Here is a 24203-nt window from a genome sequence, read left to right as displayed (position 1 = left end):
CTTTCTCTGTACTGGAGTAAAAGGGTTTACTACATTTTGAATGTTTGTTTTGCTTGATTTTCTTTTTACTCCAGATTCTATCATAGGACAAAGAAGTTGTGGTTGCAGCTATCGGCAGTACAAGTGGTTTGTCTTTGACCACGACCTTGTTTTGCCAGAGTACATCGTTGAATTTGAGTATATCACAGTGGTATGCATTGTTGTACATCTTTAAAAACCAGGATAATTTGAAATCCAGCAGTGTTATGCTGAACCTGATTATGTATGCTTATTCATGCTTTGTGTGCGTGTGTGTGCATATACAATGGCTCCTCTGTGAAAGACTGCCTGTTCAAAGCACGCCGCTATGACACCTGAATACTTCTATTATGTAAGCATATTATAGCAGTATTGTACAGCTATAATATCCCTGGGAAGACACTTATAGAATAAACATGGGAAGCTACCTCCTCCTTAACCTCCTGCCCCTTTTTACCAACACAGCCACCTAACAGTTTTGTGCATTTGTTTTCAGTTATTTTTTCTATTGACATATATGACAATACGCACAGTCTTAGCTAATAGAATCAAGCTCTAAGTCTTGCTGTTCACAATACATTGCAAACATATTCTGTTTCATAGGTGTATAATTTCTTCTTTCTGTGGCTGTATACTATTCAGTAAAACACTAATTATACTAGTAATGCACACAGGAACTCACACAAATAATAAGCAGTAGTTCATGTAACTCACCTAGCAAAGGAGCCATTCCAGGCAGTTTAACGATGTCAGCAGGACATCATGCTTGCTTTTCACCAGCTCCTGAACTCTGTAATGACTGAGTTCCGTCTTTATTCCTGGGAAGTTTTCTTCTCTTAGTTCCTTCGCTTATTTCTTCTTTTCAATTTTCTGCTAAGCCTTCTGGAATCCACACTGGGGGAGGGGCTCTGAATTCCCGTTAAAAATTGGGAGATGACTTTGTGTTTTTCTCTCGGATCGCACCTCTTAATTCTTTGCTCTGGAATATCTCCTCAGTACTGTCTTCCAGGCTGACAATTTAATCTGCTGTTATATTTATTTGGCTTCTTAATATTTACTAAGTATTTTTATTTCAGTAGTTGTTTATATATTTGTTGTAGTTTTTATCCCATTCTTTTCCATAGTGTTCTTTTCCATAGTGTCTTATTATTTTATTATAGATTCTTCATTCTCTCAGATTTCAAAAATATGCTTTAGTTAATTATTTTGTTTTCTTCTAGGGTTAAGTCCATTTGTTCATATAGCTCTTACTTGTTCATTCACAATTCTTGCTATAAGTACTTACCCAATAACTACAGAGAGTAGCTTCCTGGTTTTATTTATTTATTTCAAACATTATCTTTCTTAAATGTTATCACCCACATATGTTCCTACTTAGAAGTTACATTTCTGTTCTTACCTGCCATGTCAATTCCTTCTGCTTCATGTCTGATAATTTCTAGACCCTTATTTGTGTTCTATGTCATAAAATTTATCCTTTGCCAGTTTTAAGAAATCTTTATGGGTGAGAATGAACACATCCATGCTTAGTTCACAGTCTTGATCTTTGTTTATATATTTACTAAAGTCATTGTATTATCCTAGATATTATTGTATAACTGCAAAAATCAATTCTTTTTATACAGCCAATTTGATTTTTAAAATAACAAATAAGCAACTGAATTTTCAACATTTGAATTTTTAGGTCAAAGTTCACTCTTTATTTTCTACATTAAACACTGTTATTCTAGAAGAAGGCAAAAAATATTCTGAAGGATTAGTATTCTCGCAGGATTTGAAATTTGATGATGAGGTTATGAAGATGGAGCCCAGGATTAAACCCCGCCCCAAACTCATTAGTTTGGATGATAAGACAATAATTTCTCTTGCTAAGACTAACATTTACAGTCATATCGTGGTGAGTATTGTGAGAATAAAATTGGAAAAAGGAAATTTGAATTTGCAATATGAATCTAGCATGTGGAGTGTGAAGCTTCTAAGTTACTCTTTAATGTTGCCAGGAATCTTATAATTTGTTTGAAAAGTGCCCAGTCCCCTCTTTGTGTGTAGACTAGACCAGTGTTGTCCAGTAGTAATTAAGTGAGAACTGCATGTGTCATTTTAAGTTTCTCAATGACTTTGTCACATTTTGTTAAAGTAAAATTTGTTTTAATGAAACATTTTATTTAACCAAATATATAAAATATTTTAACGTGTATCATTATTAAAATTCATATTAAGTCTTAATGTTGGAGTGTATTTTCTAACACTATCATGTCTTAATTCAGTGTAGCCATGTGCTGGGTGTTCAGTGAAGTGACTTTCAAGGAAGCAAGTGATTTTATTCTGAATGATCAACAATCTCTAACTGATTTACATAAAACCAAAAGGCTTCTAATCAGTGTCAAGTATTAATCAAAGGGTATATGAAAGCTTTATTTATTTATGTGTCAGTAGAATTTGAGTTACTGATTAAAGTGGCATACTGTACATTGAGTCTGCTCTACTTGAGGTGGTAACCTCCCTGTATTTCTGACTTTGAGACTTACCAGTTTCAGATGGGCTACTACCATAGTTGTCAAACTACTGCCATCTCTGACATACTCTACTGTCATAGCCTGCTAGCCAAGACTTCTGTACGCTACTCTGGCAGTTCTGAAACTCCAGGAAGTACCATTCACATTGTAGTCTGCTAATCAATAATAACTAAATAAAATTCAGTGTAGGGGAGATGCCCCAGTCAGTAAGGTGCTTGCCACCAAGCCTGATGCCTTGCGTCAGATCCACATGTGGAAGAATAAACCTTCTGCAAGTTGTTCTCTGACCACTACATGTGTGCCATGGCACTCAAATACACATATAAATAAGTAGATGGATAAAGAAAATAGACATAGTGTCATATTTCAAAGGTCAATAGGAGGGAGGTTCCAGGAGGTGCAAAAAAGCCCCGCCCCCCCAATGCCTACTCCATTCAACCTCATCTGATCTTTTCGAAATGCAAATCTGATCTTGTTAGTTCCCATCTCAGACACTCCTACTTAAAATCCTCAAATGTTTCATCATTACTCTAAAATGGTCCCAGAGTTAAATGGTCCCTGTAAGCTATTGGCCAAGTTAAAACTGGTGACACATTTTTTATCAAACCAGTATTATCTTAAAAAGAAAAGTTAACACAACAGTATCTGGAGGAAAGGGTAGGTGGCCTTTTCTTAAATTACCCATAAGAACTCGATGGATTGCCATTAACTCCACCAAAGCCCAGAACAGTGTGTGGCACACACTAGATGGTCTTTAGTTACTCATTCAAAATGCTTGTGTTTGTGTAAGTGTGCGCATGTGTGTGCACATGTATAAACCAGAGACACTGGGTTGCTTGCTTGAACCTGCAGTAGTAAATGGATGCGCCTTGAGAACCAGGTTCCCCCCACATGGCACTATCTCATGTAGGTACCACGAGTGCTGAAATACAGATAAAGATGCAGAAACAATATCGATCTTTGAACTTAATTACATGACTCCAGTGTCACATTTCTAGAACCTTTGTTCAAGAAGGAAATCCTAAAGCAAAGTTGAAAATAAGGAAACTTGACAATTCTATTTCCTAAATTATTTCCCTCTCTCTTTGGGCTCCTCTTTCCTGTTGTTCCCCTGGGGCAGACAGGGCTTTTCCTGTCTCCCTCTTCTTTTTCTGCCTCTGTGTCTCTTTACCTCTCCCCTGCCCCCTTTTCTTTTTAACAAAACTTCTCACTTAAGTTCTGTCTGCCTGGTTTGTCCCTCCACCTCAGTCACTCTCGCCTGCCATGGAATCAGCCAAGTCCCCCTCAAGCTTTATCCTAAGAGCTAGACTTTTTCACTTTAAATTTGACTATACTGCACAAACCGGTAATTTCTAGAGTCTCTAGTAAGTCTCACTATCATAGTGGGGATGCCTAAACATTTTGTCTTTTCTGTCCTTTATGTTTATATGTCAGTGTGATAAATTAAGAGTGCAATTCTTATCTTCCTTTTAATCTATTGCTTTATTCTGACATCAGAAAACAAAAGGAAATTTACAAAAAATAAAATAAAAATATACCCCTGTATCTTATGACACTGAATTTTATATTCTCTTATAGACAATCAAGTGTTAAAATTAGAGTTGTCAGTTGTAAACCTGACATTTATAGTCATTTTTTCACTTGTAATTTGTTCAGAATTAGCTGAGTGTAAAGCAGAGAATTAACTTTAGTTCCTTGTTCTAGTTAGATTTCTGTTGTTTTGACAAACACCCTGACCAAAAGCAACCTGAGGAGGGAGGGCATTATTTCCACTTACAGCTTTACAGTCCATCATGAAGGAAGTCATGGCAGGAACCTGGAGGCAGGAGCTAATGCAGAAGCCATGGAGGTGTGCTGCTTACAGACTTAACTATAGGCCATCTGATGGAGGAGTTTCCTCTTTCCAGATAACTCTAGCTTGTATCAAGCTGACAAAAAATAACCTGGACAGTATTGAAAATGAATAAATTATTTTTCCTACCTCAACAACATCAGTTTGATTTAGTGAATAGATACATAAATGTAGGAAGGCAGGGATCCTGGAAGACCTTTCTAGAGATGAGTTTTATATGGATTTTTGTAGCTGTCAGACAGAGTAAATACTGTCTTATAGGAGCAACTAGTATCTTTCAGAAACACTGAGAACTTCGCTAACCCAAATGCAGTGAGTTTTGAAGACAGAGATGTATGTAGGCATCATGAGCACTTCAAAATATAAAACTGCAATAATGTTCATTTTGTATATCCAAAGAAGAGATATGCCAAGAACATCTGAGCCACCTTCTGATGTAGCCATGGTCTTAGATGGCCTCTTATCTCCCTTTTTGATATTCTATCCCCATTTCAAGACTCTTGGATTTTCTTCCTTGGTCCACTGGCTCAGTCAAAGTATACCCATGTCATCTCCTTTCTCTGAGATTTTCTGCCTGATATCTCAAGTCAGGAGAGCATCCATTGTTCACTGCTGACCTGAGGAAACAGATCTTTCCTAACAAATATCTTAATGAAAGTTTTTATTCACTGTAAAGAATTTTGCTAATTATTAACAAATGTAAACCAAGTAATAAATCATGTTAATCACCTACCAGACCCACTGATGTTACTACAAACTATTTTTAACTTTCAACATCACACAGCATATTGACTTACTGTATTAGTATTCTCTGGATATTATTAAAAAATAACTGTGTTCTCATTTCTCATTATTATAGATGATTAAGTCATAGCCAAGATGACTTGATCATAGCCAAAAGGCCAAGGAGCAATGATAAATATTCTAAGTATGTTAGATACTAACACCTAGATAGTGTTGCGGAAAGTAATGTATTTTATTTTTGATTTGCATTTTATTTTGCTTCAGAATCTGAATCTACATGGGAATAGCTTGAGTAAACTGAGAGATCTTTCCAAGTTAACCGGACTTCGAAAACTGAATATTAGCTTTAATGAATTTACTTGCTTAGATGATGTATACCATTTGGTAAGAGCTGCTCTTTTGAAATGTAAACACAAAACCAAATGCATAGAGGCAGGATGACAGTCTGGATCTGGGGGAAAGGAAATGTCGGTCAAAGGACAGAAACTTTCAATTATGAAACGAACATGTTTTGGGAACGTAATGTACAGCACAGGCTGTCACTGTGTTAATTAGATGACTTTATTATTTATTTGATCTTTTACTATAAGATAAAATGAAGAGACATTAAAATATAAGCCATGCAAATGTGTGACTTAAAGAAGAGCTTGCTTATAAGCATTCCTCACAGAAAGAGAGGCGAGTGTGCTACCTAGGACCAAAGCTCCTGCTGTGCAGCTCCCTCTCCATCCCTCTCCATCCTCTCCCTGGACTTTCCCCCAATAGTGCTGTCACATTGCTCCCATAATAGTTTGGATTTGCATTTTAGGAAAAGCACATTTTACAGTTGGCAACCAGTTATTTTATTTCTAATAGTTTATCATTATTTAGTGGCAGCCTAGAATAGCAGAAAACATGTTATCACCACTGTGTAGAAACTGCATCTTTGCATTATACCTCTTAGGTCCCTTTTAAAGATTTCCTTTGGATCCCGTATAATTCCCTATTGTTTACTTGGAGAAATTTGGGTTCTAGGTATTCGCAGTATAGGGCTGGAGAGATGGCTCAGAGGTTAAGAGCACTGACTACTCTTCCAGAGGATCTGAGTTCAATTCCCAGCAACCAGATGGTGGCTCACAACCATCTGTACTGAGATCTAGCACCCTCTTCTGGCATGCAGATATGAATACAGGCAGAATACTGTATTCATAATAAATAAATCTTAAAAAAAAAAGAATTCGCAGTATAGCAGTGTCATCCTTGCTGCTGTCTGTTGTGTTGTTGCTAGCAATTAGAAATGTAAACATCCAAAAAAAGAAATGTAAACATCCTAGTTTAATGTTTAAGACAATTAGGAATATTAACACACTAAATCTTATGACATGCAGTTATGAAAAATCATTTTGGACGATCTGTAATGGAATGAGAAAATCCTAAAAGCATAAAGTGATAGGAAAGTGTATGTTTAAAAACAACAAGGCTGGGTGGTGGTGATGCATGCCTTTGACCACAGCACTCGGGAGGCAGAGTCAGGTAGATCTCTGTGAGTTCAAGGTCAGTCTGGTCTACAAGGCTACACAAAGAAACCCTGTCCCAAAAAACCAAAACCAAAACGAAACAAAACAACTTTCAGTTCTTTCTAGCAATATATTTATAAGTGCTTTCCAATTTTCTTCCTCTCATTTATTTATTTATTCATTTTACCCAATCTTCAGTAGTGTGATAATTTTAATATTGAAATTTATTTAAAACTTAGCCTTGAATTCTCTCTGTAGAGCAGATGGGCCTTGAACTTCTTGTCCTCCTGCTTTGCCTCTTGAAGAGTAGTGATCACAGGCCTATACCATGAGGCTCATCTTTAGAAAACTATGCACCTCTAAACAAGAAAATTATGGAATAAAGTTAAATTTCTGTTTCTAAGGATGTACTCTGTGAATAAAGTTGTCTTAACAATATAACTAGATGTAAAGACATATTTTTGTGGATAACAAGTTGTCCTGGAAGTCACTGTTTGCCCACAGTCTTGTGCAAAAAAAAAAAAAAACCTGCAGTTCTGTATTCAGAGAGATAGGAAACCTATGCTGTGATCTCTAAGAAGGATTGGCTTTGTGTGTGTATTTGAGCATAATCCACCATTGTCAAAGCCATAATCTAACTGAATAACTCACCTACAGTTCCTGTCTTCCTCCTAGTTTGTAATCTGCCCTGGGACCTCTCATGTTACAAGAGTAAACCTGAAGTAAGAAAGAGTTCCTGGGATGATGCAGAGTGTCATTACCTCTATGGCAGAGTGACTCTTGTGTAGGTTTTCTGTGAGCATTTAGGAAAACGTGTGATGTGTTTAAAGAAGTGGAGAAAACCACTTGGTAAATGCAAACTCCTATTTGCTCATGCTGCAGTATAACCTTGAGTATTTGGATGCCAGCCATAACCACGTGATAACTCTGGAGGGATTCAGAGGCCTGATGAAACTGCAGCATTTAGACTTGAGCTGGAACCAGCTGAAGAAGACTGGTGATGAGATCAATGTGTTGTGCAAACACACCACAAGCCTTCTCACCCTTGATATTCAGCACAACCCCTGGCAGAAGGTATGTGACAGCCACCATTAGAAAAACAGATACTCTCGCTCAGAGTCATTCTTTCTGCTTGCTGGCCAATAGTAGCCAGAAATAGGCAAGTCACCCCTGTTTCTTGTGCTTCCTTTGAAGTCCTTTATAAGTGGGTTTAGAGAGGTGACCTAAAGGATCAAATACAATGTCATGCCAGACATCTCATAACCTGTGACAGTTTGAACACATTATTGATCTAAGAGTGATTGATGTCATAGCTATTTGCAAACTTCCAGAGAATTCATATGCCAGTGTGCTAGAATGCTCTTGTAATGACACACAGGAGCCAAGAATAATATGGTATGGTAAGGGAAGCATATTGTTATGAAGGGTACAGCATTTTACAATGTGCCCTAAACTCTGGATGATAAACATACAAGTTTACTTTGTAATTTCCATTATTCCTTCTCTTTTAAAGGTGGTAATCATGTCCCCTAATACACCTGAATTATAAAATCATATTCCATTATAGAAAGGAAATTTGAACATTATTTTATTATTATGCATGTTATCTCCAAGTATTTTAAATAAGCCTAAATTTATAATTAAAGATTTTCTTCATGACTTCTAAAATATACATAAAGCCAGACAATGCACTTGAGAGTCTGAAGCAGGAGAATTGTGAGTTCAAGACCAGCCTACGTTCTATAGGGAGACCCCATGTCAAGAATAAATAACCAAACGACATTTTTAAGGTGATGTTTATTGTTTTAAAAGTAGTAGTAAAATAATCAGTTCCACCATATGAACCATATTACTAAATTTATATCATTGAAATTTTTATTCTAAGCTAAGTAAAACTGAACAACGTTTTTCTTTGGCCAAAGCAGACTTCTTGAATAGTCACTGTCTCCCTGTAGTCAAGTTGGATGTCAAAGGCAGGAGTTTCATGCTAAGTCTATCATGGAGCTCCCTTGCTTACTGCCTACTCGATAAGCAAGAATCACCACCATGGTTCCCATGATCCTTTTCATTACAGACACCTTCCAACAGCTGCTGGGATCTCCCTCTCAGAGCGGTGGACTCACACTCTGAAAATCAAACAGGTTTATCCTTACATAATTTAATCCCAACTATTATTTAAGGAATCAAATTGTCTTGAGTTTTGTAAGTATGTAGTAAAAAAAAAGTTGTATTGTTTTCTACTATGTGGACAGGAAGGAAGAGCTACTTCCCCACAATACATGTGATATTTATGCAAATTAACTTTTGATATTTTTTTCCCAAGCCAGCCACATTGAGGCTGAGTGTTATTGGCAGACTAAAGACTCTTACACACTTAGATGGACTCCTCATCTCTGAAGAAGAAACCAGAGAAGCTTTGAAGTTCATTAATGGAACCAAGATTACTCAGGTTGGAGTCAGTAGGTTACTATTCCTTGTGTTGGGTGAAGCATACAAATAATACTTCTTGTGCTTATTTTCATTAAGTTTGACATTCTCTCCTAACATATTAATAAAAACGACTTGGCAATGTTTTTACCTCAATATACCCCACCGATACCTCCCTATATAAATGCCAGTGGCTTTATGAATTGCCTTGCAGCCCCAAATGCCACTCCCCTCCCCACAATGTCTCCAAAGCAACTATTTTCTAGTCTCATAAACTTTGTAGAGCCTGAATGAAGATAAGCAGTATTTGTGTCTACTTAGTATCATTTTATGTATAACTGACTGAAAAAAATAAAAACTAAGCATTAGCCTGTGGGGAAAGAAATGCCTACATTTTACAAATAAAGAATCATATACTGTGGGTGTTTGGGATGTAGATTAGTGACAAAATGTTTACTCAACTTGGGTTAGACTTGGGTTAAGCCCTGGTCTTGATCCCAAACACTCAAGGCTCTATCTCTTTCTCCTTACTTTTTGTGGGAAACTTGAATGTTAATTCCTTAAACAACACAACAATTAACCTGGGATCTACTCAAAATGAAGAGAGGGAAACTTTTGTTGGTAAAAAATATAATTAAATTATTAAGAAAGACGTAGAGACTTGCCCCAATAGAAATCAAAGAAGACATTTTTAAGATGTGACTTTGGCACCAAATTAGAAGACAGACCAACAGCTCAGAACAAAGACCCAGTAGAGATCCAAATCTCTGGGAGAGCTTGACAGACATAGACCCACCTTTGTAGACCAAGGCAGCTGCTCAGTAGGAAGACTTAGGACAAATGCATTAGAACTTCACCGAGTGGTCTGGAGAGATGGCTCAGAGGTTAAAAGCGCTGGCTGCTCTTCCAGAGGACCTAAGTTCAATTCCCAGCAACCACATGATGACTCACAACCATGAGATCTGGTGACCTCTTCTGGCATTCAGATGTACATGAAGACAGAACACTGTATATATAGTAAGTTAAAAAAAATCTTAGAGTGATGAGCAAAGGGGTCAAGACCGTGCTTGTGAAACCCACAAAAAACTGGACAAGGGGGAGCTCTTGAACCCCAGACTGATGGCTGAGAGGCCAACAGGGGACTGATCCAGACTCCATGAATGTCAGTGAGGAGGCCTCAGAAATTTCTGGGGCCTTGGGCAGTAGATTAGTGTTCACCATGGCATACAAATGAATTTTGGGAGCCCATCCCACATGGAGGGATGCTCTCTCAGCCTAGACACATGGGGAAGGGCCTAGGTCCTGCCCTGAATGAAATGACAGACTCTGGAGATCCCCCCAAGGAGGGCCTCACCCTCCCTGGGGAATGATGTGGGGATTGGGCTGGGGTTGGGGGGGGCAAGGGAGGAGCGGTGGGGAAGGGAGCTGGGATTGACATTTGAAGCATGCATGTTTCTAATTTAAATAAAAACATATTAAAACGAATAAAATAAATTTTGTTGTTGAGAGTGATCCTAAACTAATATACAATTCCCTTTATGAAAGTATGGGAAGTTACCTGCCAATACAATCAAAATGTAATCTCCTAAGCAGAAAAAAAATTGCAGCCACTTTTAGTGGAGGGGGAAGAAAAGAAAAAAAATCTTCACTTCAAAAGGAAAAACCAAAAGTGTTTTAAAAGAAAGTATAGTTTTGATCATGGAAGCCATGACTGGGTTTGTCAGCAATAAAATTGGCACTGCCTTTCCTTAAAGGATACTATAAGGAAAGGAAAAAAAAGATAAGAAATATTCCAGTGAAGAAAATTTACAACACAGGTGTCAAAATATAGTCTTTATCAATATCCAGAATATATACAGAGAAAGACAACCAACTGAGGGGTGGGGGAGGAAAGGGTTTGAAAATGCATTTTTACTGGATAGGATATCAGAACAGTCACCTAATTTAGAAAAAGATTATTTACCACATTAATATCCAAAAAATGAAGGTTCAAACCACAATAATCTGCCAATTATCCTTAATCTTACAGATTATCAAAAATTTCAAGTTTCATCCATAATATGAAATAGTAATTATAATTGTCACAATCACCCCTCTTCACTTTGCATCTCTAAATGGTGAAGCAGAGATGACTCTCATGATGTTGAAAAGGAGCAGTACAACAAGAGTACACACTACAGGTTTCCACATAGTTTAAACCATGCAAGGCTTAGTGATGTGCTGTGAATGGACACACTCAGAACTAGACAGCAAGTGAATGGCAGACAAAAATGGTGCAGTGGGGATGGGTGTGAGGGGACTTGGAATGGGGCCATTGGAGCTTGCATGGCAGTGGTACTGTTCTAGATCATAAATCAGTCTCGTGAGGTCATTATATGGACGGTAGAGTATAACCATTCTTGAAGCTGGGTGTTATTTACAATGCCTCAGTGTTTGTAAAACAAGAGAAATTAAATTTAAAATTTATCTGGATTTAGAGGATATTTTAAGGGATAGGAAATGTTTGTTTATTGGACTACCCATCTTCCCTGGGAAACAAAACTTCTTAGCTATGTATAAATTAACATCAATGTGCTATTACTTTTATTCATCATGTTTTCTACTTTATTAGTTAACTCTCTTACAGCATTCTAGTTCTAAAGAGGAAAGACCTCGGATGCTTAGTGTATGGCCTTCTGCCAAAATTCTGACACAGATTTCAAAGTTAGGACCACACTGTAATCTGAATGGGAACTGGTACTTGAAGGTAATGGCTCATTCTACTAATACTTACATTGTCTTATTTAAATTGATCTTTGTAGTCAACATTGGTGTGAACTAGACAGATTAGGAACAAAAATTTAAGAGATAAAACAAGATGGGAAAGAAACCTTAAGATATACCGTCTTATGAAATGTCAAGTGTACAACACACTGTTTTTAAATGTAGCCATAACATTATACTTTAGCCCCTTATAACTCATTTTTCCTGAAAAGTTGAAACTTAGTGACCTTGGACTCTTTTTCCATGGCCTCCCATCTTCATCCTCAGAAACCACCATGAGTTTGGCTACTTTGATTCCACATCTAATTGAGATCACAGCATTTAATTTATAACACGTGGCTATCAAATTAAATGGCAAGCCTTAAATATTATCAGTTTAGTGGTCAATTATGCTTCAGTAAAGTTAGGAAAACATAAGGCAATTTATCATTTTTAAGGTAATAAATGTACTGTGTGTGTGTGTGTGTAAAACATGAAATGCTAAGGCTAAGTTCTAGAGAAATGTCACAGGGGTTCATCTTCAACTATGGTTATCACAGAATTAGAGATTTAAGATAAAGGTTGGCTATAAACTGAAGAGTACATTTTAAAACTAAGTTTGAGCCAACTTAATGTTTAGAGTCAGAGATCAAGCCAACATTTTAAAAACAAGGGAGCAGGAATTTTGGCAAGAGAATCAGAGAGTAATCCAGGCCTCAGCCAGGAACAAGTCACAGTCCCAACAACTTCTTGGCTATGTAAGGCCACCTGACCATATCAGAGTCCTTTCTAGAGCAGACATGAAGGACAGCAATGAAGCGAATAGCACTCTTGAAAGTAGGAAATACCAGTGACATTTTTTATATAGTATATATTGATATTGGACTGCAGTGCAGTCTCAGCGGTCCTTGGTGGTCCCAAGTTCTGGAATCATAATAATGCTTTAAATGTGTCCCAAATGAGGCTGAGATGGCCAGGTTTTTATATCTACCACTAACATGAGCCGAGCTTGGAAGGAGTGGGCACTAAGGCAAGTGGCTTTGCAGCTAAGGCTGTCCCCAAAGAAACTGATAGTGCTTTGCCAGCAGATGACACAGCACGTGCAGTGGGAACCCAAATGCCACACAACTGTGTCCATAACACAACAAACATCCCCGTTAGATCTTGTCCAGCTTTACCTTTCTTGTAAACTTAGAGTTTCCAGTTCCTAAAGGAATTCTAGTATTTGCTTTTTACATTTGGACTGTTTTGCTAGATTTTTAAATCTAATAATTTTGAATTTGTTTGCAAGATTCAGAAGTAACATGTAATATGAATTATTGTATAGATAACTGCCTTAAATTTAGATGGACAACATCTCTTTGAAATCACAAATCTAGAAAAATTGGAGAATTTGAAATGGGCATCATTCAGCAATAATAACCTCTCCAAAATGGAAGGCCTGGAGTCCTGCGTTAACCTGGAGGAGCTCACATTAGATGGCAATTGCATCTCAAAAATAGAAGGTGAGATAGAGACTTATTAAGAGCCACCAAGTCTGAAATAACTCGGAATGCTAAGGACAGAGTTTCCAAAAGGCAGATATTTAGAGGAGCTTCAAGAAGGCCTGCATCAGGGTCTTATGAACACTGCTTGCCAGAACTGGTGATGAACTTCTTTTTTTTTTTTCAGTTACTACTGTACTTTATTGTGTTCAACCAAATCACCATGTTACAAAAATAACAAGCTGCCGTAATAAAAAATAACACTCCTCTACCCAGCCCCAGTTAGCATCGTTTTACTTTCAAGCCTAGAAATGTCATATACACATCCAAAGAACACAAGAGAGAGAAAAACAAAAACAAAAAGCAGACAACCCCCCCAAAAGAAACAACCCCAACAACAACAATGGTGATGAACTTCTAAGCATAGTGAGCCCCAGTAGCTGACTGTCACCCCTAGACCTCTTTCCTTTCCTAGTGCAGGGAATTACCATTTACTACCAAACCTAGTGAGTAGAAACAAGGTGGCCATTAACATTTGCAACGCTGAAGAAAGGTATGGGTGAGATCAAATAGTCCACTACATTTGACAAGATAAGGAGCTAATGTTATGTTTAGAAATACAAAGATGAACAAAAATGAAAATTGTGCTTAGTAAAAATTAAAAATGGAAAATCTCTATACATTTTCTCTGGCTCCACTTACAAAGCAATTAATCTGCTTTAATAAGGCTTCAGTCATAATGAGATGAGTATATTCTGACTAAATTCAATATAAAAACATTTATTCTATGCCATAGAGTAAAGCTAAATTCCCTTTCCCCACTAAGTATCTTAGACTCTTCAGATCGTTTGTCTGTGCTTATCTGCAGCTAAAGTTCAACATTTAGATGCATTGTCTGAAATATACTAAATTAAATATTCTGTGAGTGTCTCAGCTGCTATCCTGACCCTCACTTGATGCCTCTAATGGCAAGAAATTGAAAGAATCCTTCTGTGACCTGCTAAAAACTGACTCTATTCCCCCTTCCTAAAAACCATGCTATTTAATTCCATAGCGCCTTAGAAGCAGGTTTGGCATGCCCTTTGTATGGATGAGGAAATGGAGAAGTACTGATACCATTTACCTGCAGCCCTGTGCAATACACTTAAAGGCATCAATGACTCCAAAATTCTTATCTTTCAGCCAGGTGTGTAGTGATCCAATGAACTGTGAATTTGAGGCCAGTCTGAGCTACATATCAAACCTTGCCTTTTAAAAAAAGTTCTTTTTTTTTTTTCACTGCTCTCTCCTGCCTGTATGCTTCTCCATGCCTGCAGTGCAGGGTAAACCTTAGGGTTTGAGTCTGCTGGGAGAAGTCAGCCTCTAAACTTCATTTTAAAAATCATTTTAAGTTTGTAGTATGAAAATTGTGCCAAATGGTTGTCATTAATACATCTGATTGCCTAATTTCCATACTGTGATACTCTGGTTTCTAGACTTTAGTATTCTAATATGAGAGCTGGTAGCTATTTTGTTTTTGTTTTTGAAGGAGAAATTGCTACCTACAAAGCGCCTTTCTTTAACACCTAAGAAAAATGAATCTACTTAGAAATTCAAAGTCAAAATCTGATGCATTAATGGCACTTTCTGCATATGATTGTCCTTCTGAAACACCAAGAAAGAAATGATGGAATTATTTCTTGTCATGGATTCCTTAAAGTTGTTGAAATTTACCAATAAGAGCATCAGTGCCGTGGCCAGCTTGTTCTGTTTGAAACTAACCTGCTGTCTCAATTGCTCCTTGACTTGGCTAATATTCTAGGCATCGCCAGGTTGACTAAATTAAGCCGCCTCAGCATGAACAACAACCTTCTCACCGGCTTGGAAAAGCACACTTTTGATAACATGCTTCATCTCCATTCGCTGTCTCTCGAGAACAACAGGATCACATCACTGAGTGCCCTACAAAAGACGTTTACCCTGATAGAGTTGTACATAAGCAATAACTACATAGCTGTGAACCAAGAGATCTACAACTTAAAGGTGACCACCTGGGCTAACAAGTTTCCTCTTTTCAAAGCACTTACTGTTAGTTTATGCAATAGAAGCCATGCTCACTGAACAGAGTTTGTTGAAAACTATAAGGGAAACTCAAATAACAAGGTTTATTGAAATACATTTGCATTCATTTAATGCAAATATACAAATGGCACCAATATGACAGCAATCTGATATATTTGTAGGGTAACTTTTTACCAATATATATTAATTGTGCAAATTACTTTGTTTCATTATGATATTTTCATGGCACTCACAGTTTGCTTTGATCGTATTCAGCCCCCTTTATTGCCCTCCCTTCCCTCCTGATCCTCTTCCTTTTCTTCTCCCCACCCATAACATTCCCCCTTCTACTCTCCACACTAACTCCATATGGGCAAAAGCATACAATACTTGTCTTTCTGAGGCTATCTTATTTTCCCTGAACATAGTGATCTGCAGTTCCTGAAAATGTCACGTATTTGTTCTTCTTTATGACCGAATACTACATAATATTTACATGCCATAGTTTCTTACCCATGCATCCATTATCCATGCATGTAACTTAGCTGCTGTGACTCATGCTGTAGGAAGCATGGATGTTCAGTTGTCTGCATAATCCACTAACTTCAGCGGCAGCCATCCACTTAGGAGCAGTGTATAGATCTACTTTCAGTTTTATAAGGACCCCTATACTAATTTCCATAGTGGCTAGGATAATTTACATCACTGTCAATTGCATATAAGAGTTTCTTTCTCCTCACATCACTGCCGATGTGTGTTGTGGTTGTTTTCTTTGCTTTGCATTGTTTTGTTTTCTTGCTAGCATCATTTTTGACCAGGGATAAGATTGAATCTCAATGTGGTTTTGATTTGCATTCTCCTATTTTGTATATGTGTCTACTTTTCTTGTCCATTTGAATTTCTTCACTTATGTTCAGTTTATGTTCAGCTTATGTGCCCATTTATCGATTAGATTATTTGGCCTTTTGTTTTTTAATATTTTGTATATTTTAACTGTTAAACCAGAGTCTCTCTCATCTATGGTCGGTCTGTTCACTCTGGTGAATGTTTCCTTTCTGTGAAGAAGTCATTTTAATGTATGCAATTCTGATTGCTAACTTTCTGGGCTACTATAATTCTATTAGAACTCCCTTAATCTTTACATCTGGCATTTTCTAACCATACATCAGGTATAAGGCTAAGATTTTTTTATCCATTTTGAGTTCATGCTGTTTTGTTTTGGATTTTAGATTTATTTAATTTTATGTGTGAGTGTTTTGTCTACATGTGTGTATGTGTACTACCTGAAAGCCTGGTGCCTGTAGAGGCCTGGAACTGGAATCTCAGATGGTTGTAAGTCACCATGTGGGTGCTGAGAATTGAACCTGGGTCCACTGCAACAACAACAATTGGTCTTACCCACTGAGCCTTCATTCTTGCCCTTGGGTTGATACTTTTACAGAGTGAGAAATGAGAATCAATTTTGGTTTTCTATGCATAGGGGTCCAATTTTCCCAGCATTATGTATTATATTAAAGAAATATATATATATATCAGGAATCAGAAGGATCTGCATGGGCATATTCTTGGGTCTTCTGTTCTGTTCCACTGGTGTACGTGTCTGTTTTGACTTGAGAACCATACTGGCTTTTGTTCTATTGTTTGTTTTCATTATGGCTCTGAAGCAGTTGGAAGTGAAACAAAAGTATCTCATTTTCATGCTCAAATGTAAGAACCAGTATCTTCTTTGCGAGCTAGTTTTATGTCAACTTGACACATGTTGTAGTCATCTGAGAAAAGGGAACTTCATTTGAGAAATTGCCTCCAGAAAATCAGGCTGTAGGCAAACCTGTAGGGCATTTTCTTAATTAATGATAAATGTGGGAGGGCCCAACACAATGTGGGTAGGGCCACTGCTGAGTTGGTGGTCCTGTAAGAATGCTGGTTGAGAAAGACACGAGGAGCAAGCCAAAAAGCGCACTCCCCGATGGCCTCAGCGTTAGCTTTTGCCTCCAGGTTCCTGTCCTACTTGAGTTCCTGTCTTGGTTTCTATCAATGGACTGTGATTTGGAATATACACGCCATTAAATTCTTTCTTCCTCAAGTTGCTTTGGGTCATGGTGTTTCATCACATCAATAGTAACCCTAACTAGGACACCTTCCTTCTATCAAAAATGCTTTCTTCAATAGTGGTAAAGATTCCCAAACCACACATTCTTTTAACAGTTCTGTTTTCACTACAAATTCTCTATAGTCATATTTTATCAGTTTCTCTGAACTTTTCTGGTCAATTTTATTATTTATTGGATTTTCTTTTGTTTTTGTTTTTCCAGTACTGAGCTGAGGATCAAACTCAGGGCTTCAGGCATGCTAAGTAAGCACTCTACCTTGAGCTGTATCCCAGCCCTTATTCAGAATTGATCTCTTTTATTTTCCTAAAGAAACGCTAACTCAAGACTACTGTGTAACAGGCTTTACTGAAGGGATTAGCTTCAAATGCAACCTGTTACTTCATTGTCTCTTCAGTTCCTGGCCACTCCCTATGAGTGATACATTGCTTCATTTGCTGTGACTGTTATTTTCTTCCAACAACTTGCATCAGCTCCTTGTCTTTCCCAACATTCAGTCTTCTCTTCATCCTCTTTCCCAATACACAACCTGGGTACCAACAGTGTCAGCAGGAAACAAGCCCATCATGGTATTGAGACGCTTCATTCCCTCCTTCCCACACTTACTCAGTGACATTCCTTTACTAAATGCAAATTTTCCCAATAGATTGCTTGTCCTACCTTTTCAAAGAGCTGACACACTTCAAGCTTGTCTTTTTTTCAAGTGACATTGTTTTCCATTCCCTTTACATAGTAAGTACACAAACATACCACCGAATAGGTCATTACTCCATGACCAAGGTATACAGGTTTAAGTATATGAACATTTTCTCTACACCTTTGCCACTGATAATACATCTAACAGCAGAATCTTAAAAGGGATAATGATATATAGTATGAACCACAGAAATGTTGTATACTGTCATCTCTTAATGGTCTAAAGGGAAACCCTTATACTTAAAGTATAATTAAAGGCACTCAAATTCTATGAAATTATATATAATTCAAACATTAAAATTCAAGTCTAACTCCTGGAAAAATAACTTGTTGGAGTGTGATTTGCATACATACATAAATTGAATTATCTTTATTATTTAGGGTTTATGCAACTTGGTCATTCTAGACATGTTTGGAAACATTATTATATGGAACCAAGAAAACTACCGATTGTTTGTGATATTTCATCTTTCAGAACTGAAGGCCTTGGATGGAATTTCAATTGTAAGGATATTATGTTCTCTCTGTCCCTAGTCCTAGATTTATCTGTTCCAACTTACGTTGTTCTTAGTCTCGGCCTTCATTATTATTTATTTATTTATGCTTTCATTGTTTTTCTTATATATTATGCCTCCTATTATATGCTTTATGTTTTATGTAAAATGTGGAATGTTAAAAATCTATGAATTAATAATGGAACATGAAGCATGGGCTGGAGAATTGGACTTCAAATGGAAAGGCAATAGAAGTGCTCTGAATAGCCAGAAACATATATTAAGAATTTTCATCTAATAACAGTATTTATGGAAGTAGGGGAAACAACAGGTTTTTTAAAAATTACTAAAATAATACAGGGGCAAAACAATAAGAAACTGAACCAGAAGGAGGAGACTCAGAAAACTTCCTGGGTGTGGTGGCATACACCTATAATCCTAGCACTCCAGAGGCAGAGGCAAGCAGATCGCTATAAGCTAGAGGCCAGCCTGGTTGACATAGTGAATTCCAGGGCTTCCAGGCAGGGCTACACAGAAGACAGACTCTCAGAAACAAACAAAAATGGAAAGCTGAAACTTGAGAGATATACTAGGGGAAATTAACAGAATTTATCACTCATGAGCAGCAAACATGGAAAGGTGTCTACACAACTTGCAACTACAATAAAAGTGTCATGGAGGAAGTTGGGGTTACCTCTTTGGGTTCTTAGTCTTCCAAAAAGAATGTTTAAAGAGACTCACTAGAAAGCTCAAGGTCAATATTACTAACATTTAAGAGAAAACAACAGGGCAAGCAAATTATAAATCTTGGTAGCCTTTGGGAGAAGGCTTATGACAGAGAAAGAAAGCCATGCATTTTGAATTAGGCTAACAAGTTCAACAATGAAGGTCAGCAACCTGCCACACAGCAGCAAGTAGGTGTGTGACAAAAGGGGGCAGCTTCAGAGCAGGATTCAATGCCAGAGAAAACGTGCTTAGGTTTTGGTTAGTATCCAAAAGAAAGTGATAGAAAAGGAAAAGAGAAAGTCACACTTTTCTGGTTCATAGGCTTTAAAAGATGACATGGTGGTGTGTCGTGACTACACTGAGGATGATATTTCCTAAAGGAAAAGCACACTATCTCGTTGGGGAAATAATTATGCTTCCAACTCTTTAGCATAGCTCTAAGTGAATAAGCCTGAGGTGATCTCTTGGAAAGGTAATTTGACAGGCCCAGATGAATTAACTGTTAAGAGAGGAAACAATCCTATGTCATGTCTCCACTCGGGCCAGAGGTAGATTCCATGCTTTTGACCAGGAGGAAATAGCTTTCCCTTAATGAGCCTCAAACAAAGTCCTGATATTCTCCAAGAGCACTGTAACAAAAGGTCCCATAATGCATCTTAGGGAGATGAGATGGTCACTTTTACGTTTTATGAGACATTAGCTTATCTGACTAGAAATAGCAAGCAGGTAGCTGAAATCATAGGGCTAAGCTTGGATATGAAATTTCCATTCAGTTTTTTTTTTAGATTTAGAAAAAGTTTGAAGAGAATGGGTAGTTAAACTGAAAGCATGCAAGGCTGTCTAGAAAAAGAGAATAGGGAATTCAAAGAAGTCTGAGAAGGGCTTTCATATTTTGCTTAAGAAATGTTAAAAAAGAAAAAGGGAAACAGTGAAAAGTGGGAGCAGTGGGAAGCAGAGGACAACACAGCCCTAGGAATTTCTGAGATGTAAGTAGACCAGGAATGGCGCAGATGAAAGCATGATGCGCACCAGGGATTCAGAGACGTTGCATGATTTGTTTCAAGTTAGACGGGTCTTTATTTTTAACTGAGGGAAGGCTTAGTCTGTGAAGAACTAAAGAGCTGTCTAGGTAGTTACAATTTCATTTTATTCCATCTTTGTAAACATTTCTATCTTTCAAAAATCGTTTTGCATGAAGAGTATGTATTCTCGTTTCAAATATGAAGTCTTTTTTGTGAGTTAGGAATATAAGAAGGGAGGGTAACTGAATGTCGAGCAAATGACTTATCAGTTTTATCTAACAGACTGATAAATTACTGCCTGGGTTAACTGCCTGGCTATGCTATTTTTCAGTATTAAAATTGGTTGCATTCTGTTTCATATCTTCTATCTCTTTGCTGGTGTGTATTTCCTTGCTGATAGTTTGTGTTTTTATTTGATTCAAGTGCATTCATAATTGCTGAAGCATTTTTGTGAGGCCTGGTTGTCAGTAATTACTATATGCCATCCTAGAGGATATGTTGTGGTTTCACACTGAGAGGCTTTTCTGTTTTTCCATGGACAATTTTGGGTCCGTAGAAGAGCAGAGATGACCTATTTCAGCAGCCCTCCCCTGGCCATGCACCAGCGGGAAGATGCTGGGCAACTTTGTTGCTGTTAGGAGGAGTTAGAGAGGCAGCCTCAAGTGTGTAGTTCCTCAATGCCAAGGCCAGGGTAGGAGTTCATACTTTCCAACACGTCTCCATTGATTCTGTGTGGCCAGGAGAGACTCCTTGTTAAATTGTCCATGGACCTCCACTGATTCATCCTGGCTGTGAGAGACAGAAATGCGTCATTAATATTCTACAAGACCCCTGTTATGATAGCTAATAGTGGCAAACCCAGCCCTCCACCCCACACACCATGTGGTCCCCAGTAACAAACACATTGTGGTGAAAGTTGGTTTGGTTTGGTTGTTGTTTTCTGGGATAGCATTGTGCTGGGAGGGAATGCAGGCTCAGTCTCTCCTTCAACACAGGAACGCTGAGGAGTGTCTTGCTGTAGTATAGCAATACTGAGTAGCCCGTTCCGCACTTGGTGGTGGGGAAAAGTGTGCTTTCTGGTGCTTAGATGGAACAGGCCACTTATTATCTAAAAGTTTCACAGTTATTGTCATGCCCAGCTCTTCCCCCTTTGCTTGTCCGCTATCTAGAGGAAGTCAGATGGTTATGGACTTTCTTTTGTTTTCTGGCTTCCCAGCACCCAGCCAGGCATATATGAGGCAAAAAAACAAAATCAAGATGTCATTCCTAAGGCCCCAAAGTTCCTAGTGCCCTGGAATCATCTTGTGTGTATTTCATCTGTCCAGTGTGCTAGGTGGGTGGGAGTAGCTGTTTCTACTGAAGATTAAGGAGTGTATCTGTCATTTACATCTTAACTAGAGGTTGTCTATAGAAGAGCTCATCACTTTCCAAATGTCCTCATAGGAACCTTCAGAAATCGAGAATGCAAAAGATTTGTTTGGTGGTAGACTTACGTCTGACATGATTGCCGAACGACAAGGACACTCCAACTTTGTTCAAATGCAAGAACTAAACTGGACTTCATCATCCATCAGGTACAATCACTTTATTGCATTTTTAATTATAATTACAAGTATAATTACTGCCACATTTTCTGACTTTCCTTTCCAAATATAATTGTCCTAGTCTATCTCAGACACCCCTTGAAATGATGTGATAATTTTTATTATCAGAAACTATGATTAAAAAGTTACCACAAGGGTTTGTTTCCCTTCTGGTTTTATTTCTCCTATTCCTTTTACAACTCGTCATGTTAGGTTTACCACTCATATATAGTTTTTTTAAGGAGTGCAAAAATATAATTACACCTGAAGAAAATCATAAAAATCAATGTTAGTTTAAAAAATCCTATTAACACTTTTAATTGTACCTTATTAATTCTAATGGGATCCTCAGATGCATGATAGAACATGACTGTGGAATTGTTATGTTCAGGCTCCAGACTTGTCTGGCATGTGAATTTCCAGAGCCTCTTAGTGACTAGAGGCCTCAATCACCATTCTCAACTGAGCACTGAAACCAGTGTTGAGAAGGTTTTCCAGATCTCAGAAAAGTCTAGTTTCAAAGCCCTGACTGCCATCTCCTTCCTGTCTACACCCTTCACTTCTTTTCACTTGGGAAACAGCCTACTTCACATACATCCACGGAAGCTTAGGACCTGATTGTCTTATAACTTACTCTATCAAGTCTGCCGTGATTTCAAGACCTTGTATGTTAACTTGTAGCTCAACTGGAAATGTTTACTGTGCTGTCTTCTACAGTAATTGTTTAATGGTAATCGGTAAGGGATTTTTTTAAGTAATCAAACGCTATGTCATGTTCTTCATACCTGTGCAACAAAAATATACACTTGGCTGGACATCAATCTCCAATATTTGGCATTGCATAGAACTTTTCCAGTGAGACTCTTCACTGGCTTTGGGAGTCATTTGTGGACGAACTCACCCTGTCCCCTTAAAATAATAAGTGTATTTGCTTTCTAACTCAGGACTGTGGATCTGATTCCAGTTGACCACTTTAGAAATGTGTGCAATGTGAACCTACAGAACAACCACCTCACCTCCTTCAGCGGCCTCATCTACCTGCCCAACGTGAAGGCACGTGGCTGCAAAGCTGTATTTTCTCTCAAAGACTTCAGCACAAGTTTTAACCTTCACTTTACACTAAAATGTATTTCCTTATTAAGGTGTAGAAACTATTCCCTAAGTCGTATTTTATTTTGTTTTTCATTAATCAAGAAAAAATTCTTAGTCTTGCCTCCCAACGTTTTTATTTTTTTAACCATCTACCTTACATCCTTGACGTACAAACAGATCTTACTCTTCAGTAGGATGAAAGGCCGTGTCTCCAGTGAGTATGTATGAAACCAAGTTGGGAATCAGATGGCTCTCAAAGTAGTCTCATTGTTTCAACTCAGTCAACAATAAGGCATCTAACCACAGAGCCAAAAATTTTTCTAAGTAATTATTTCATGTTTCAAGCTTAGACAAACCAGGAGTGCAGAGTGAGAAAGTTGGGTAGCTGGCTAGTGGCTTGGATATTTTATTTGCAATAATTCTCCAACATGTAAAATCATTAAAAACACATTCCAAGCCAAATCTAAATGCTTTGGAATAATTTTATTTTTCATAATAATATATTATTAGTTACATTCTCTATTCCAAGTGTTCGTCAGACCATTTTAATATGTTATTGACATTTGATTAATAAGATGTTCTTTCTGCAGGTCTTATGCCTCAACTATAATCATATTGAATCAATCATGCCTAGACTAAAACCTCAGACTCACCTAAGCAACAGACAACTGCTCTACCAGAAAGTGCCTTCAAGTGGCTATGGACAGCAAGGAACCTCAAAACTAAATAGGTACTTTTCAAATTCTTTAATTGTCACACTTAAAAACAACCAAAGAAGTAACACAATCTAAGGCACATATTTGGCTGATTTTAAGAATTATTTTAACAAACTATATGCCAAAAATAAACCTGGAAAATAAAGAGATGAACTATGTCTTTGTCATTGTTCCTCAATTCTAACATTAATAGGAAAGATATCTTGCAAAGATCAAGACACATCTCTTGCTTTCATATACATTTATAAAGGATGGATGGCTAGATAGGTAGATATACAGACAGATGGACAGACAGAGATGTTTGTGTATGTATATGTGAAATGTGTGTATCACCAAGTCAAAATATTTTCATTTGTCTCAATGAAGAATATCCCTTGTGTTTACCATCTTTATTGAAGTACAGTTTGAACATAACAAAGTTACCAACTTCAGTGTGCCATTTTGATT

General features: G+C 37.5%; 1 protein-coding gene across 2 annotated transcripts in view; it reads left to right on the top strand.

Moving 5' to 3' along the window:
• Lrrc9 (leucine rich repeat containing 9) overlaps positions 1 to 24203 on the top strand; it is an 82795-nt gene that overhangs the window by 44301 nt on the left and 14291 nt on the right. For both annotated transcript variants that reach the window (XM_040742952.1, XM_040742951.1), the window contains 12 exons: positions 75 to 190; positions 1703 to 1915; positions 5395 to 5514; positions 7509 to 7700; positions 8950 to 9075; positions 11665 to 11799; positions 13123 to 13300; positions 15081 to 15301; positions 18505 to 18627; positions 21809 to 21939; positions 22893 to 23001; positions 23631 to 23770. In XM_040742952.1, coding sequence (XP_040598886.1) covers positions 75 to 190; positions 1703 to 1915; positions 5395 to 5514; positions 7509 to 7700; positions 8950 to 9075; positions 11665 to 11799; positions 13123 to 13300; positions 15081 to 15301; positions 18505 to 18627; positions 21809 to 21939; positions 22893 to 23001; positions 23631 to 23770 — 1804 coding nt within the window. The remainder of the gene's footprint in view (positions 1 to 74; positions 191 to 1702; positions 1916 to 5394; positions 5515 to 7508; positions 7701 to 8949; positions 9076 to 11664; positions 11800 to 13122; positions 13301 to 15080; positions 15302 to 18504; positions 18628 to 21808; positions 21940 to 22892; positions 23002 to 23630; positions 23771 to 24203) is intronic.

This window comes from Mesocricetus auratus, unplaced genomic scaffold (assembly GCF_017639785.1).
Source record: "Mesocricetus auratus isolate SY011 unplaced genomic scaffold, BCM_Maur_2.0 Super-Scaffold_15014, whole genome shotgun sequence".
NCBI classification, from domain to species: domain Eukaryota; kingdom Metazoa; phylum Chordata; class Mammalia; order Rodentia; family Cricetidae; genus Mesocricetus; species Mesocricetus auratus.
The sequence above is the reverse complement of the archived record's forward strand: the minus strand, read 5'-3'. Positions and strand labels throughout refer to the sequence as shown.